General features: G+C 41.7%; 1 protein-coding gene across 1 annotated transcript; it reads left to right on the top strand.

Annotated features, from left to right (window-relative positions):
• Positions 1 to 331: 331 nt before the first annotated feature.
• LOC306924357 (uncharacterized protein) lies at positions 332 to 4,777 on the top strand (the record flags this gene model as incomplete). Its single annotated transcript, XM_079502851.1, has 5 exons — positions 332 to 506; positions 1,650 to 1,729; positions 1,928 to 2,084; positions 4,383 to 4,480; positions 4,688 to 4,777. 5 exons carry the CDS (start codon positions 332 to 334, stop codon positions 4,751 to 4,753), a joined length of 576 nt encoding a protein of 191 aa, XP_079358977.1. The 3' UTR covers positions 4,754 to 4,777.
• Between the last annotated feature and the right edge of the window lie 14,652 nt (positions 4,778 to 19,429).

The raw sequence follows: 19,429 nt of genomic DNA, 5'->3' as shown, positions 1-19,429 counted from the left end.
GAGAGAGAGAGAGAGAGAGAGAGGAGAGAGAGAGAGAGAGAGAGAGAGAGGGAGAGAGAGAGAGAGGGAGAGAGAGAGAGAGAGAGAGAGAGAGGGAGAGAGAGAGAGAGGGAGCATGCCTTTAGAATGCATTTTTGACTGAAAAACAAACACAGGCAAAATCAAACTGTTTCCTGTTTGCGTGTGTGTTTCCTGTACAGTGAAGGGGGAGTCAGAACCACAGGATGTTCCTGTCACGGCCACTCCAGACTACTCAGAACCAGAGGATGATGACAGTGCTGTCACGGCCACACCAGACTACTCAGAACCAGATTATGGTGACAGTGCCGTCATGGCCTCACCAGACTACTCAGAAGAACCAGAGGATGGTGACAGTGCCGTCACGGCCACACCAGACTACTCAGAAGAACCAGAGGATGATGACAGTGCCGTCACGGCCACACCAGACTACTCAGATTCTACACATGACTACGACTACAACGTTACCTTTGAATATGACTTCTACAGTAAGAACACTCACACACATCCTCCTGACACAGCAATACTTTAATACTGACACAGTACTGCAGTATACTGTACTGTGCTGTGTTTTAGCACTGACACAGACACACAGTAAACTAGTAGTCCTGACACAGTACATGGGTCCCATGTAATTGTTTGGTTGCCTTTGCTACTCTATGCCATGTTTTTAAACCTGTGATACTTTAGCAAAAATGTAAAATAGGATAAGGATAAATATATTATTATTATAATTATTATGAACTAGTCCTTACCCTTTGTGAGATATTGCCCTCCCATAAATATCTTTAATTGCCGTTCATTTTAACTTTGAAACATGAAAGGATTCATACAAATGCATGGTAGGGAAATATGTTCATGGCAAGGACCGCAACATTTACACTTAGCCCACAGACCCCCATTTGAAAAGTATGAAGGCCCCCCCCCCCAGTTTGACTGCACCACAGAAACTATGGACAGTTGCACAGCTACTCCCAAATGTATTTTGTGAGTCGCACAGATGAAATTGTAGACCATTTGCGTTCAAAATTTGCGGCGCCCCCTAAGGCTGAAAATGGAATTGTTTTGGGCTCTCCACCCACGACATGTGAATGAAATTTGGGGTGGATTGGACATTCCGTTGGTGATTTGTGTCAAATGGGCGTGGCCTATTTGGGGAGATGTGTCATCTCCTAAGGAATCCAGGGAAATTTTAATTTTGATTTTACGACCTACGGTTAAAGAGTTATAAGGCGAAATGTAAAGTGGGCTGTTATAGCACCACCATGAGGCCGACTGATGTAATTATTGAATACATTCATTTTAATAATTATTATGAACCTCCCCTCCAAGTGTTGTAACTGTAAATCCGACGGTTTCTGAGAGAAAAATACTTGATGTGAGTTTTCGCATTTTCCCATGTAAGTGGATGGGTAATTTTAATGCACTAATAAATTAATTATTAATCAATAATTTGTAAAATTGAAAAAAGGGCTTCGTTAAGACCTCCATATTATTATGGTCGATGCCTGTGTGAAAAGTGGGAGTGATTGGTGCAGGCAGTGAGGAGCTACGGCAGTGTTTATGACACTTTTAGTATGATTATAGTATGATGATAAATTGTGCGTGCGTGTGTTGTATTGTGTCTCTAGCGGAGAAACCCCTGGATGATGACAGTACGGAAGAAGTCTCAAACCCGACTGGTGGAAGTCCTCCTCAAACATACAACAAGGTATTCTCACATTACTATGACATGGTTTCATTCTAAATTGTAGATTCTGTTTTTTTCCCCACTGACTGTGGAAATTCTCTAAACTCCTGTTTTCAGAAACAAATGATACTTTACTATAGTGTAGCTCTTATGCTCTACTTCCATAATATCGTAGCTTTTTATGTTACTTTTTTTCATCTTGTATCATCCTCTTCTTAGACTTCAGAACCAGAGGATGGTGACAGTGCTGTCACGGCCACACCAGACTACTCAGAACCAGAGGATGATGACAGTGCCGTCACGGCCCCACCAGACTACACAGAGTGGACTACACCTGACTACGACTACAACGTTACCTTTGAATATGACTTCTACAGTAAGAACACTCACACACATCCTCCTGACACAGCAGCACTGCAGTAGGCCTACTTTAATACTGATACAGTAAATTTATTAAAGTGTCAAATCACAACAAGTTGTCTCAAGACACTTTACATGTAAGTACAAGATCTCCCTGCTAACCCACCAGTGCATCCACGGCAACGCTCCCTCCTACCTCAAGGAACTTGTCACCCTCCAGCGTTCCACTCGCTCCCTCCGCTCCTCAAACACAAACCGCCTCAAACCCGTCAAGACCAACCTGCGCACCATGGGCGACCGGGCCTTCTGCTCGGCCGCCCCCGAACTGTGGAACGCCCTCCCCACCCACCTGAGAGCACCACAGTGCTCGGTTGACTCATTTAAGAGAGGACTTAAGACTTTCCTTTTTAACCAAGCTTAACAAGGTTTTTATAGCATGCCCATTTGTTTTAATGGTGTAATGCTTCTTATGTTTTTTTACTTTTTTTTAAATTCTTTTGCAGTTGCTCACTGTGGCACTTTGAGATTCTAACGAATGTAAAGTGCGTTATAAATAAAATCCATTATTATTATTAATATTACGTAGAGCAGAGAACCGACAGAGATCCCACCCTGGGCTGACCAAGCAATTTTGCGACAGTGGTAACAGTACCGCAGTATATTGTACTGTGCTGTGCTTTAGCACTGACACACAATATACTATTAGACCCTCCAGAAAAGCGCGGGCAAAAACCCTTGATTGTGCGGGTTAAAATCCTTGATTTAGCGGGCCAAAATCCTTGATTATGCGATTAAATATGCGGGGTTTTTCTGCGCTTTTATGCGGTGAAATTGCGGAATATGCGGAACGTTGCGGAATATGCGGGAAGTTGTGGAATGTGCGGAAAGTTGCGGAATATGCGGAAAGTTGCGATTATGCGGAATATGCGGTATATTGCGGAATATGCGGAACGTTGCGAGATATGCGGAACGTTGCGGAATATGCGGAAAGTTGCGGAATATGCGGACAGTTGCGATTATGCGGAATATGCGGTAAATTGCGGGATATGCGGAACGTTGCGGAATATGCGGAAAGTTGCGGAATATGCGGACAGTTGCGATTATGCGGAATATGCGGTAAATTGCGGGATTTGCGGAGCGTTGCAGAATATGCGGAAAGTTGCGGAATATGCACAGTTGCGATTATGCGGAATATGCGGAAAGTTGCGGAATATGCGGAAATTTATGGAATATGCGGAAAGTTGCGGAATATGCGGACAGTTGCGATTATGCGGAATATGCGGAAAGTTGCGGAATATGCGGAAATTTATGGAATATGCGGAAAGTTGCGGAATATGCGGACAGTTGCGATTATGCGAAAATATGCGGGGATTGTGAAATCAAGCGAGCCCCGCATAATTCGCATATTAGCGCGGACATATGCGATTATCGCGGGAAATATGCGCCCTTTTAGAAATAAATGGATCCCCGCATAATCAGCGCATAATGGCTGATTATGCAATGAATTATGCAATCGCATAATCGCGTTTTTCTGGAGGGTGTAATATACTAATACTAGTACTATTAGTACTGACACAGTCTACACAGCAATCGTTCGATAAGGCTACTGAAACCTACACTGACACCTATACTGACACCCTAAACTAGTGCTGAGCGCAGCAATAGGCCTATCTCACAGAATTTCCCCGCCCCCCTAAATACGCCCCCTTTCGGGGTTAGTGGTGATAGCGTGACGTCACTCCATAGACACTACATGTTAACCGAGGTAATTTAAGAAGTCTACAACTTTTGTTTTCTCAAGGTAAGGTTTGTTCTATCTGTTCGACCTGATTTACCATCTTGTTTGCTTCATAATAATATTGGTCTGTCACATTTTTACATTAGAAAATGTACTTAGATTCTCCAGAGAAAAAAACGTGTAAATGCTCATGTTAAAGACACCACTATTTACCGGAAGTGGGCGTGGAAAGCGGGCTGTGAGATAGGCCTATTTCTCCAAATAGGGACACCAGGTTGAAGGTGCTTGTTAGTGACTCGTTAGTGGCCATCAACAATGTCAACAAGTGCATTTGACAATGCTTTGCACTTTTGCCAAATATTTGTCCTAGAAAAGGGATGCTAGGCTTCATGTGGTCCACTCCTTCAACACCAACCTTTTCCTTGTCCCCATGACCATGGGCGGCCAGGCCTTAAATAGTTTGTGTGTGTGTGTGTGTGTGTGTGTGTGTGTGTGTGTGTGTGTGTGTGTGTGTGTGTGTGTGTGTGTGTGTGTGTGTGTGTGTGTGTGTGTGTGTGTGTGTGTGTCTCTCTCTAGCGGAGAAACCCATGGAGGAGGACAGTGCGCATGAGCTGCAGGAAGTCGTCTCAAACCCGACTGGTGGAAGTCCTCCTCAAACATACAGTATCAAAAAGGTATTCTCACATCACTATGACATGTAGTCATTCTAAAATTTAAATTCATTTTCCCCCCACTGACTGTGGAAATCCTCCATTTCTCTAAAGTCCAGTTTTCAGAAACAAATGATACTTTATATTGTAGCTCTTTTGCTCTAGTTCCATAATATCGTTTCTTTTTATGTTTCTTTTTCATAAATTAATCTTGTGTCGTCCTCTTCTTAGACTTCAGAGATTTGTCTCTTAACTGCAAGTGTCCTGTTGGGATTGGCTGTTCAGCAGATCCTATGACCGGTCACGGTAACATCACAACCACAACACCACAAGTATTTATTAACAGTTTGCAGAATTACAGTACATTTACAACACAACTCAATACAAAAACTGTTAACTGTGGACGACACCATAAAGCATTACACTTGTTTACAATAGAGCCCACCGTTTTCAATTCATCAAAACATTTAGAGACGTACAAATATACACTTCTATATAGCCAAAAACAGGAAATCATCATAGAGGTGAAAAAAGAGGTGGGTGGGGATTCAGATTTTATGGGGGCCAGTTTCGAATTGCAGCCGTCCGTAAGTGCCCTTTGAGAGCGATTTTGAAGGAGTCAAGGGATTTGCATGTCTTAATGACTGTTGGTAGGGCGTTCCACATTTTGCTGGCATAGGAGCGAAATTAATTTAGTCCCTTGTTAGTGCTGAATAGATGCTGTATTTGTTGCAGCAAACAGACCAACTCCTGTCTCTGCTCTACAGACAGACCTCATCTACTGACCTTCAACTACTGTATACAAACCCACATCAGAGGAAGCAGACAACCAAATTAGATGCTCTGATCATCCAGGGTCATACAGGATATTTCATGACAATATCAATGTATTTTTTTAAATAAATTTGAAAAAAGATTTTATATCTATCTGAATTTGAATGTATGTCTTTTTGGGTAAAGTCAATCAACAGTATGCATACTGTACAACACGCACACACTCACTCACGCACACAGATGACAAATGACAAATGACAGGGAAAACCCAACCCAAAGTGTGATGCTCATTGCTGGGTCACCACAAGCAACGGGAATAGTTTTCAATGCATCTTGACATAGATTGTCAAAGTCTCTGGAACTCTACTGGAGGAATGAAACACCATTGTATTTGTAACTAAAGACATTCCTATCGATTCACAATTGATGATGGTGGTGGAGAATACTGTCTAACGCTGTCTAATGTCAGTCCAACATCTCCCAAGACTGGGTGACTAGGTGTTCAGTGGAGCTTTTTCACAGCAGCCATATCAACAAATATTTGTAGACATAAGGGAATCCATGAAGCGTAGATAATTGTACCTCAATCTGCTTTGAGACACAATATAATTAAAGTGCCTTTGTATCATGAGTACAGAAATGAATCATACCTGCAGTTCTTCTGTGTGATGTTCGGCTCCAACACGGCCACTCGTCCTCTGAACAGAACTTGAGCTTTCTTGGCATTCTTGGAGTGGAATATCATGTCCTCACAATAAGGTTTAGATTCACATTTAAACCTATTGCATGTAGCAGAATGAGTGAAAGAACACGGGATAACGACACAGAGTCCAGCCTCAGCTGTTTTTCTTGTACTTCTTGTAAAAAGGTAATAGGTTTAACAACTGCTGACTTAAACAGAAGTACCTAATTTGCATCAGAAAATAACAATCTCATGAGAGGTTGTAGTCTTTGTATTTAATTAGTATGTGGCATGCACTGACTAGTACCATTGTACATGATAATCTTGACACCAACAAAATGCACAATAAAAGGTTACAGCATTTACAAAACACAAAATAAATACTATTACATAGAAAAAGGAAGCTTCCTCCTGTGTGTGAGCCATCACTCTGGGTGCCCCCCCCCCCCCCCCCCCATGCCCCATCACAGAGAACAGCAGCGTCATCCAGATGACCGCCAACATCCTCTCAAGTACTCGTCTCAACTACAGCACTGCCTTAAGATCCTCGGATCTCTCGAGGAATTGATCCCGTAGCTGGACCTGGCTGATGCGCCATTGTAATGCCGTACTGTTTGTTCGCTGTGTGTCAGCCCCATTAACACATACACAGGCAGCTCTGCATGCTATTAACATATTTATTTCACCATGCATAGAGTTGAGTAGAGCATCAGATCTGCGTGGTTTCAGAAACAAACCATAATTAGAACAGATTACAGGCAATGGATATTTCAGACTGAAACTGACAAACATTTCGCTCCACACCATTTGAAAGTAGTAACGCGCAGGGGCGGCCGTTCATGACGTCATCATTTTAATAATTAATAATTATTTAAAAAATAAATTAAAAAGCATGAACAGCATACACAGCCAAGTAGAAAAATACACAAAAGCAGCTTGATTAAACAATGTTTTACTTTAAGGTATAACTGGAAGGCAGCATGCATAGGCTACAATGATGCAATCGCAACTCTCAGCGCTGCTAGTGCAGTGAGTGCACACACTGGGAAGTGGGAACAATTACAACCAAACAACACAGGTCAATGTGACATGACAGGTCGAGTACCTGCAGTGATTATTAGCTGCTGCCAACTAGGTAAGTGGACGTACAGGCTGAATAATTGACAAGGCTGATTGGAAGGCTGCGATGCAAAGCAATATTACTTCTACTGCTACTACTACTACCTTACTACTACTACTATACTCCAGGGGGGGGCCTGGAGGCTCGAGGCCCTTTGCCCTTCCGGGTCAATCCTCCCTCACCAATGTCACCACACTTATATAAACAACAGCGCCACCCCAAGGTTACATAAAGCACTTGACATCGATACTTATTTGGCCCTTACACACCGGCCCCTAATTGTTAAGGCAGGCCTAACAATTCAAACAAACAAAACAAAATAAGGGCCAAAACATGTTCTGGCATTACATTGTCACTGGCCTTTCAGTCAAATACACAGTTAAATAAATGTACAATATTGTACAGGTTGATTGGTTCTGTTGGGATAATCTAGCACACTTACATCACTGATATCATACACAGTAACTTGGATATCAATGACACTGTAATATAAAGACAGTTTTTCAGTCATCATTTAACCAATTTGGGACATGTTATTTGCCTTCATTGTCATTGCACATGGGTACCAATAATTGTATATTAAACAAAAACACCACTTCGACTGAGAATTATGAGCTCCAGAGAAATTATACAAAAATGATACAGGAGAGAGCTACAGGTACAAGTTGTTCCCATTATGCAAGTTTAGGGTATGATTTCTCCAGTGCATTTTAATAATAATGAATAAAAATTAGATATTATATCAATATTCTGGTCGTGAATAAACCACATTCATGTGGCCCATGTGAATAGGCCCATTTGACGTTAGTCACGTTGTCCTGTCAAATACCATCCAGGCAGTCAATTAAAGCTTTCTAAGCTTGAGACCCTTTTTCATTGAAATCATGCAACTTCCAGTTCATTTTTCACACAGGCCAGAATTAAATAACAACAATATAACAACAACATATATTGTAATTGTTGTTGTTAGCACAGTGTGTGGAGCATGCCACACCAACATGGATCGACAAATAAATGCTCTTGAATCGGGGTACATACATTGGTTATAGACATACCAACAGTCCTACAACCATTAGTCCGACAACACCCGTTTGGGTTAAAAATCACCTGTGCTGCGGGTTAAAAATCACCTGTGCTGCGGGTTAAAAATCACCCGTGGCTCCCGACAAACCCGGGGCGGGTTAAAAATCAAATGTGGCGTCCGTGTGTATGCGGTTAGGGTTAGGTTAGGGTTTTGGGTAGGGTGTGTATGACTGTAGGACTGTTGGTATGTCTAACAAAACACATGCACCACGTGTACTGTGTGACCTCAGGTAGAATTGCTGAGTCAGCAGTGCTGAGTCAGCAGTGCTGAGTCACAAATGCCTCAACTCAATGTCATATCGATCCTTTTTCACTGAACTCATAAGTACAGTTCATCAGTAGATAATATACTGTATGTAAACAAAATAAAATCCAACTATAAACAAAACACAACAAGCAGTCAAAAACTATGACAAAAAGACTTTGTGTCTTTTGGTAGGACATTCCACATTTCGTGCCATGTTTTGTATTTTGGGGGAACAACGTCAGATGAGCCCCCTGGGGTGCAGAGGGGGCTCACCAACTATCACTACCATCCATGACAATTCATTATGCATTATTTCAATACCGCTCCTAAATGAACAATGTAGAGCTAGTCTCGCAACTCTATGTTGGGTATAGTTGGATTGTATTTTGTTTTCATATACTGTATTACCTACTGATGAACTGTACTTATGAGTTCAGGGAAAAAGGATCGATTGGACATTGAGTTGAGGCATTAGTGACTCAGCACTGCTGACTCAGCAATTTTTCCTGAGGCCACACAGTACACGTGCCCCATGTGGTTGGCCCATTTGACGTTGCCCTGTCAAATACCCATCCAGTCAATTCAACATTTCTATGCATGAGACCCTTTTGAATTAAAATCATGCAACTTCCAGTTAATTTTCCACACAGGCCAGAATTATAATTAGTATTACATGTGACTATCACTAGCAAGCAACAGCTGAGAAGACAGATGAGCAGGTTTATGTGATGTATAGATGTTTAAAAAAACAAAAACAGAATCAAACTACAAGCTAGTGCACCAATTCTCATCCATGACAATTAATTATGCATTATTTCAATACCGGTCCTAAATGAACAATGTAGAGCTAGTCTCGCAGCTCTATGTTGGGTATAGTTGGATTTTATTTTGTTCTTGTTTAGATGCATTTGACCAGATTGCTGGGCAATAGGCAATATGTGACAAGACAAAGGATTGTATAAGTAGTTGTAACGCATGTGAAGTGAGGGGTGCTCTCATACATCATCTCATTCCGGCCAATCACAATTTGCGTCCTCACTTTTGTCTTCAATGTTTGTATTTACGTAGTGTTTGTGTTTACACTCAAAACTGGCCATTCATTATCAATGGCATTCAATGTTCGTGTTTGCACAAACACTCAAAACTGGCCATTCATTGTCAATGGCATTCAATGTTTGTGTTAGGACAATGTTTGTGTTTACACAAACCCTCAAAGCTGGACATAGGAGGGGCTAGCGCCCTCAAAAATAGGCACCTGCTTGGTTATAGCCTGCATGGTTCCAAACGAATGTGGTTGGCTTGTCACCATTTCGGCCGTGAAGTCCTCCCACAATTGAGAGGGGCCAGACTTAATCTGCATTGCAAAGGCAGATGAAGGCTGGCTATGCGAGACTACTCCTTATGATTGAAATTCTGCTCATTTGTGTTACTATGTTATTAATGTGAGTGGCCTGAGAAAGTCTTTCATAGCCAGACTTAATCTGCCGGAGGCAATATGCATTGCGAAGGCTGGCTATGCGAGGCTACTCCTTCTTATGATTGAATTTCTGCTCATTTGTGTTACTATGTTATTAATGTGAGTGGCCCGAGAAAGTCTTTCATCTATTGGAACACCCAGAAATCTGGCCTCCTTAATTTGTTCAATATGAATTCCATGCAAAGAAACAGTTTATCTGTGGTCCTTTCTCTGAGCATGATTTGAGCAAATAACAAGACATTTGTCTTGTTTTGGAAATAGTGTGGAAAGTTTCATCTTATTTTCAGTAACCCATTTAGAGATCTGCATGACCTCATCATGTATACAGGTGTGTACCATTCTCTGCAAAAGCATATTGTTGTGTCATCTGCAGAAATTACACAGCAAGCATTCCAAAAACAATTATTAAAAATTATACAACAATTATATGTTGAAATAATCAGCAATTTCTTGGGGCTTGGTGATGAAGCCTTCACCTGATTCAATAAATGATGGTGTTTTACTAATTTTATCTAGATTGTAGCCAGCTCAATATATTTATTATTCATAAATCCTTATGAAATATTTATTTTATAATTTGTCAAAATGTTCTTCTTCATATGGGCCACGTGTATTGGGAAAGCCCTGAAAAAAGGGTAAAAGGGGCAGATGCTCATGTCTGATTACATACAGTATACCCATCCAGACAGGCAGACACTTTGGACTTTGGAGTATAAACATCAGTTGTTGCCTATAGTGAAGGCCGGGGATCTTTATAAAGACCAGCAGCTTCACTCATCAACTAGACATCCCACGGATCCAGAACGAGCAGCAGTCAGTATCATTCACTGGCACAATGTGCGCTCTGTACAAACTGATTGCTCTGGTTGCATTAGCTCTGAGCTGCAGAGCACAGCTCACCCCAGAAGAATGTCAACCCCTGACCAAGACTCTGTCAGCCGCCGACATGCACAAGGTTAGTCTCATGTCTACTTTATTCTAATGCCCAATGACTATTGTCTACTACAGTATATGTAACATCTACTATCCTCTAATTTATTCTATGTTCTCTGTCTTGTGTCTACTGTCATTTCATGTCCACTGTCAGATGAATGAATTATGCCTACTGCCTAATGTCTATACCGATTTCCAATGCCCACTGTCTAATTTCTACTGTGTTCTCATATTCACCTCAGATCTACGGCCACTGGGTGCTGGCTGCAGCATTCGCAGATTTCGAGGCGGGTTTTGAAATGATTGCCAACATTTCCACTTCTCACCTTGATCTGTCCCTGAACAATGACAAGAATACCATTCACTACAATGAAATGAACAAAGACCTGTAAGTACTTGTATCCACTTAGAGGTGCTGTAAGGGGCAAAACTAAAAGGTTCAATATTCTAATAATTGCTATAGAGTGCTACAGTAACATGGGTCTCCCTGGCTCTCCAACTCTTTAGTAAACAGAAAATACTTTTTTTATAGGTAGGTCACAAATATCTTCCAATTTAACTGCTTAAATTTTACATTGTTTCACTTCCAATATTATGAAGTTGTAGAATTGCTATTTTCACTATTCTGAATAGGGCATGTACAGTACTATAACTACAACTATAAAGATTACCATGAAGTTGTTAAAACTTCTTTCTTTATATTCTTTCTCTCTCAAATGGCCATTTACAGACATCACTGTCTAGGTTTTCAGCTCATTATTTGATTGTGTTTGTGTTGTGTGTGTGTGTGTGTGTGTGTGTGTGTGTGTGTGTGTGTGTGTGTGTGTGTGTGTGTGTGTGTGTGTGTGTGTGTGTGTGTGTGTGTGTGTGTGCGTGTTTGTGTGCGTGCGTGTGTTGTCATGCAGAAATGGCGTATGTGTGAGTCGCTCTAGTGATGCCACTGTGGTGAACGGAGTGAGCACAGCTCTCACTCTGCATCTTGGTGAATTCGGTGAGTTCCACACTATAGATACAAGATATGAGATGAAGAGATGAGATGAAGAGATGAGATGAAGAGATGAGATGAAGAGATGAGATGAAGAGATGAGATGAAGAGATGAGATGAAGAGATGAGATGAAGAGATGAGATGAAGAGATGAGATGAAGAGATGAGATGAAGAGATGAGATGAGTAAAGCTGTTAAACAGCAGTGAGGAAATTCCACAGAGGTGCAGTAGGCCTATAGACTGTAGAGTAAGAGTCAAGAACCAAATCAATGCAAATGAGAACAGAATAAAAGTAAACAAAATACTGGCCCGCTGGCCCTTGATAGCTGCAGTGAACATTTGTACAGAGTACAGCAATCAATCAATAATAATATACATATACATATACATATTATATAAATATAAATATAAGCGCACAGTGAAAATATTTACACATGTATGTGTGTGTGTGTGTGTGTGTGTGTGTGTGTGTGTGTGTGTGTGTGTGTGTGTGTGTGTGTGTGTGTGTGTGTGTGTTCCAGTGAAGGAAGAGGGTGGTGTACAGTCTAACTATAATGCAGATGCAGATGTGGTCTTCTACCAGACCTGTCCTAACTGCCTGGTCAGAATCTACAAAGCAACCTACTCTGGACAAGAGGCACGAGTTCTCTTCTTCTACAGTAAGTCACACACTAACACGTGCACACGTGTTGCCTGGTACAACTTTGTCTGCAGAGTGTATGTTTATTTTCATACACAGTGTGTCTGACTGTACATTGAGCATTTTTTTTGCTCTCCATAAGCTCCTCAATAAGATTTGTGTGTGTGTTTTTGTGTTTGTAGGAAGAAATGGTAGACATGTTATGGAGGAGTTGAGAGCTTATGAAGAATCCATGAAGAAACAAGCAAAATGTCTGAAATTCTTACCCGATCCTCACTACATACATGATGGGAAGCCTGGTATGTATTATTAATATTATCCGGCCAAAGGCCGGAGACTGTGCTTTCACCCCTGTCTGTCCATCAGTGTGTCATAGAGACGTACATACGGAGATTTCTTTCATTCAGAAAAAGGGGGGAAAGCAATGACAATTTTCGCCTATAATGACATTTCCAAAATATGGAGGCCAGGTAAAGAGTGGTCTGTTTGTGGGTTTTTATACATATTTAACCTATTCTAAGTATTAACCACAGCTTGTGATAATAACTACATTGGATCCATTGGAACACACATTATTTTGTATCTCCTGAATAGAAACTACTAGCTGCAGAGCACATCTCACCCCAGAACAATGTGCACCCCTGACCAAGACTCTGCCAGCTTCTGAGATTCACAGGGTTAGTCTCATGTCTAATGTTTGCTATTTTCTAATGTCCACTGTCTAATGTACTGTATTCTGTCTATAATGTCTCCTGTAAATCAACTCAGTCAAAGCATAGCTGCTGCTTAATAGCAGAAATGGGAATTAAGAAATATGTTAAAAATATATTTTAGAATATATTTTCGTGAACTGAAATGACAAACAGATTTATTCAGCTTTCAGGGGGTGTAGTTCCAGACTCTAGCATTCAGGAGGTGTAGTTCCAGGTGTAGTTCCAGACTTTATATAGCATTCAGGAGGTGTAGTTTCAGACTTGTTAAACTATATATAGTATTCAGGAAGTGTATAGCTCCAGGCTCTATATAGCATTCAGGAGGTGTAGTTCCAGACTCAGCATTCGGAGATTGTGGAAAATAGTTGTATGGCTACGAACAGTGACAGGCGAAACCATATGCATTGATACTACGTACCTGTCATTCCATTATTAAACTGTATTTGAGGTCTGTTATCTCTGTTCCCTGTGTTGCGTTAGTTCACTGTATGTGAGGTCTGTTGTCTGAACCACCTAATAAAGTAGTAAAATAAAACGTACTGAATGTGACCCCTCAGATCTACGGCCACTGGGTGCTGGCTGGAGCGTTCGCAGATTTCCAGGCAGGTCTCGAAATGATTGGCAAGATTTCCACCTCTTACCTTGATCTGTCTCTGTCTCTGAACAATGACAAGCCTACCATTCACTACCATGAAATGAACACAGACATGTAAGTATAGCCTACTTGTAGCCACTGCAAGGTGCAAATGTGCTTTCTCAAATGACAATTTTACAGACATCACTGTGTTTCAGCTCATTGTTTGACTAAGACTGTGTGTGTGTGTGTGTGTGTGTGTGTGTGTGTGTGTGTGTGTGTGTGTGTGTGTGTGTGTGTGTGTGTGTGTGTGTGTGTGTGTGTGTGTGTGTGTGTGTGTGTGTGTGTGTGTGTGTGTGCGTGCGTGCGTGTGTGTGTGTGTGTGTTTGTGTGTTGTCATGCAGAAATGGCAAATGTGTGAGTCGCTCTAGTGATGCCACTGTTGTGAACGGAGAGAATACAGCTCTCACTCTGCGTGTTGGTGAATTCGGTGAGTTTCACACTATAAGATAAGATAAGACATAGGATATAGGATATAAGATATTAGATATATAGGCCTAAACTGTATGCATGACTGTTTATCTATGTGTACTTGCTGGACGTACTGTAATACCATCAGGATTCAATATAAGATATGAGATGAAATTAAATTAAATTTAATTCAGACACTTCAGTTCAGGATTACCATTAACCATTTATTGCAATGCTATTGCATTCAATAGTTTGGCAGTGTGTCTCTGCTCCTGTCATATACTGTAGATTATCTTAACACAGAATCTGAGATCACAAACCCCCCAGAAGCAAAGCATAAGATACAGTGTGTGTGTGTGTGTGTGTGTGTGTGTGTGTGTGTGTGTGTGTGTGTGTGTGTGTGTGTGTGTGTGTGTGTGTGTGTGTGTGTGTGTGTGTGTTGTGTGTGTGTGTGTGTGTGTGTGTGTGTGTGTGTGTGTGTGTGTGTGTGTGTGTGTGTGTGTGTGTGTGTGTGTGTTTGTGTAATCCAGTGAAGGAAGAGGATGGTGTAGAGTCTAAGTATAATGCAGATGCAGATGTGGTCTTCTACCAGACCTGTCCTAACTGCCTGGTCAGAATCTACAAATCAACCTACTCTGGACAAGAGGCACCAGTTCTCTTCTTCTACAGTAAGTCGCACATGTTTGTTTGTTTATTTTCTTACACAAGCACTTTTTTTGTTCTCCATAAGGTCCTCAATAACGTTTCACACTATACTTCCTCAACTGTGTCTGTGTGTGTGTGTGTGTGTGTGTGTGTGTGTGTGTGCGTGCGTGCGTGCGTGCGTGCGTGCGTGCGTGCGTGCGTGCGTGCGTGCGTGCGTGCGTGCGTGCGTGCGTGTGTGTGTGTGTGTGCGTGCGTGCGTGCGTGCGTGTGTGCGTGTGTGTGATTGTAGGAAGAGAAGGAAAACATCTGGAGGTTGAGAAGTTGATAGCTTATGAAGGATCCATGAGGAAACAAGCAGAATGTCTCAAATTCTTACCCGATTCTAACTACATGTATTATGGGAAGCCTGGTATGTATTTATTGTTATAATCTGTGCAAAACTTTGCATGCACATATCCCAAGGATATGGTGGCTCATTGTTACAGCCTCTAAGTTTTCAAATCGGCCTAATGGTGGCACTATAACAGGGTCTTTCATGTTTTGGCCTATAACTCTTGAACCATACAATCAATCTTTATTTTTCCTGATCCTGATACATGAACTGCAGACGGACGGATGGACGTAGACATGTACATTATTTATGTACACTGATTCCCGTCATTCAAAAAGGGGGGGAAACCATCACAATTTTTGCTTCCTGTATAATGACATTTCCAAAATATGTAGGCCATGTTAAAATGCTTATTTCCGTCTGTGGGTGGGTTTTATAAATATTTAACCAATCATACAGTATATGTATAGCTTATGACTAAATAATAACTACAACAGAACACAAGTTTGTTTTTCTATTTCCTGAAAAGTAACTACTAGCTGCAGAGCAGAGTTCACCCCAGAACAATGTGAACCCCTGACCAAGACTCTGCCAGCCTCTGACTCTGAGAAGTACAAGGTCAGTCTCATGTTTACTGCATTCTAATGACCAATAATACCTAATGTCTACCGTCTTCTAATGTTCTCTGTCTAATGTCTACTTTCTAACGTCTGCGGTCTGATATCTAAAATGTCTACTGTCTTATACTGTAATGTATACACTGTCTGATGTTTTACGCCTAAGGCAGGGTTCTCAAACCTTTTTGGCCCAGGTATACCCTTTGAGGGGAGAAGTCCCCCCTCATCCTCGCAACATTTCATTTCTATCCAAAGCTATCACAAGCTATCAAAGCTATAATTTCTATCAAAAGCACTTGAATATGATGGAATTTGATTAAGGATTACTGTGATTATGCTAAACTCACATATATCACACTACCTGTGGTGGCTGGTGGTGGCTGGTCACTACCAGCCACCACCAGCCACCACAGGTAGTATCACTGCGTACATGTACAGTATACTACCTGTCATTCCATTATTACACCGTATCTGAGGTCTGTTTTCTCTGTTCCCTGTTTGTTACTATATTAGTTCACTGTATGTGAGGACTGTTGTCTCTGAACCACCTAATAAAGTAGTTAAATAAAACGTATTGAATGTGACCCCTCAGATCTACGGCCACTGGGTGCTGGCTGCAGCGTTCGCAGATTTCGAGGCGGGTCTCGAAATGATTGGCAACATTTCCACTTCTCGCCTTGATCTGTCCTTGAACAATGACAAGAATACCATTCACTACATTGAAATGAACAAAGACCTGTAAGTACTTGTATCCACTTAAAGGTGCAAAAGTGAATTTTCTTGCTTCCTCAAATGACAATATTACAGACATCACTGTGTAGGTTTTCAGCTCTGTGTGTGTGTGTGTGTGTGTGTGTGTGTGTGTGTGTGTGTGTGTGTGTGTGTGTGTGTGTGTGTGTGTGTGTGTGTGTGTGTGTGTGTGTGTGTGTGTGTGTGTGTGTGCGTGCGTGCACGCGTGTGCAACATGCGTGCATGTGTGTGTATGTGTGTTGTCATGCAGAAATGGCAAATGTGTGAGTCGCTCTAGTGATGCCACTGTTGTGGACGGAGGGAGTACAGCTCTCACTCTGCATGTTGGTGAATTCGGTGAGTTCCACACTATATAAAGATAGGATGTAAGATATAGGATATAGGATATAAGATAATAAGATACTGTATGCATGTTTATCTATGTGTATACTGGTATGTATACAGGCCAGGAAGGATTGTTGTTTTCTTTTTGTGTAATGTGTCATATAATCCGTATGGGATGGGCCAAAATGGTGGCATGACACGGAAATAAAAATGTCATTCATTCATTTAATATAAGATTGTTCATCTAAGTGATTAGATGAAATTAAATTAAATTAAATTACATTTCATTCAGACACTTCAGTTCAGGATTACCATTAACCATTTATTGCAATGCTATTGCATTCAATAGTTTGTCAGTGTGTCTCTGCTCCTGTCATATACTGTAGATTATCTTAACACAGAATCTGAGATCACGAACCCCCCAGAAGCAAAGCATAAGATACAGTGTTATTGACACATTAATGTGTGTGTGTGTGTGTGTGTGTGTGTGTGTGTGTGTGTGTGTGTGTGTCTGTGTGTGTGTGTGTGTGTGTGTGCGTGCGTGCGTGCGTGTGTGCGTGTGTATGTATGTGTGTTTATGAAAACCAGTGAAGGAAGAGGATGGTGTACAGTCTAACTATAATGCAGATGCAGATGTGGTCTTCTACCAGACCTGTCCTAACTGCCTGGTCAGAATCTACAAAGCAACCTACTCTGGACAAGAGGCACGAGTTCTCTTCTTCTACAGTAAGTCACACAGTAACATGTGCACCCATGTGTTGCCTGTGGTACAATGACTGCTAGTCCTGACTCCTGAGTAACATGCTGTGTGTGTGTGTGTGTGTGTGTGTGTGTGTGTGTGTGTGTGTGTGTGTGTGTGTGTGTGTGTGTGTGTGTGTGTGTGTGTGTGTGTGTGTGTGTGTGTGTCTGTGTGCGTGCGTGCGTGCGTGTGTGTGTGTGTGTGTGTGTGTGTGCAGGAAGAGAAGGAAAACATCTGGAGGTTGAGAAGTTGATAGCTTCTGAAGAATACCTGAAGAAACGGGCGAAATGTCTGAAGTTCTTTGTCGATCCTCACTACATGTATGATGGGAAGTCTGGTATGTATTATTATTATATTCCGTCCAAAGGCCGGAGACTGTATTTTCACCCCTGTCTGTCCATCAGTGTGTCTGTCCGTACAACCGTAGGTCCTCTACGGTCTAGACTAGAGATGTATACGTACAGAGATTTCTTTCATTCAGAAAAGGGGGGAAAGCAATGACAATTTTCGCCTATAAAGACATTTCCAAAATGTGGAGTTCTGTCTGTGGGTTTTATAACCAATTCTAAGTATTAACCACATGCTTGTGATATACTAACTACATTGGATCCATTGGAACACACATTATTTTTTATCTCCTGAATAGAAACTACTAGCTGCAGAGCACAGCTCACCCCAGAACAATGTGCACCTCTGACCAAGACTCTGCCAGCTTCTGAGATTCACAGGGTTAGTCTCATGTCTAATGTTTGCTATCTTCTAATGCCCACTGTCTAATGTCTACTGTATTCTGTCTAATGTCTCCTGTAAATCAACTTAATCAAAGCACAGCTGCTGCTTAATAGCAGAAATTGGAATTAAAAAATATGTTCTTCGTGAACAGCTTCTTTACTCTGCTTTCAGGGGGTGTAGTTCCAGACTCTATATAGCATTCAGGAGGTGTAGTTCCAGACTCTCTAGCATTCAGGAGGTGTAGTTCCAGACTCTATATAGCATTCAGGAGGTGTAGTTCCAGACTCTCTAGCATTAAGGAGGTGTAGTTCCAGACTCTCTAGCATTCAGGAGGTGTAGTTCCAGACTCTATATAGCATTCAGGAGGTGTAGCTCCAGACTCTCTAGCATTCAGGAGGTGTAGTTCCAGACTCTCTAGCATTCAGGAGGTGTAGTTCCAGACTCTCTAGCATTCAGGAGGTGTAGTTCCAGACTATATATCATTCAGGAGGTGTAGTTCCAGACTCTCTAGCATTCAGGAGGTGTAGTTCCAGACTATATAGCATTCAGGAGGTGTAGTTCCAGACTCTCTAGCATTCAGGAGGTGTAGTTCCAGACTCTCTAGCATTCAGGAGGTGTAGTTCCAGACTCTCTAGCATTCAGGAGGTGTAGTTCCAGACTCTGCATTCAGGAGGTGTAGTTCCAGACTCTCTGACATTCAGGAGGTGTAGTTCCAGACTCTCTAGCATTCAGGAGGTGTAGTTCCAGACTATATATCATTCAGGAGGTGTAGTTCCAGACTCTCTAGCATTCAGGAGGTGTAGTTCCAGACTATATAGCATTCAGGAGGTGTAGTTCCAGACTCTCTAGCATTCAGGAGGTGTAGTTCCAGACTCTCTAGCATTCAGGAGGTGTAGTTCCAGACTCTGCATTCAGGAGGTGTAGTTCCAGACTCTCTAGCATTCAGGAGGTGTAGTTCCAGACTCTCTAGCATTCAGGAGGTGTAGTTCCAGACTCTGCATTCAGGAGGTGTAGTTCCAGACTCTCTAGCATTCAGGAGGTGTAGTTCCAGACTCTCTAGCATTCAGGAGGTGTAGTTCCAGACTCTATATAGCATTCAGGAGGTGTAGTTCCAGACTCTCTAGCATTAAGGAGG

Source organism: Electrona antarctica, assembly GCF_951216825.1.
Source record: "Electrona antarctica genome assembly, chromosome: 6".
Classification (NCBI taxonomy): Eukaryota; Metazoa; Chordata; class Actinopteri; order Myctophiformes; family Myctophidae; genus Electrona; species Electrona antarctica.
Note: the sequence above shows the minus strand (reverse complement) of the source record. Positions and strands in the feature narration are given on the sequence as shown.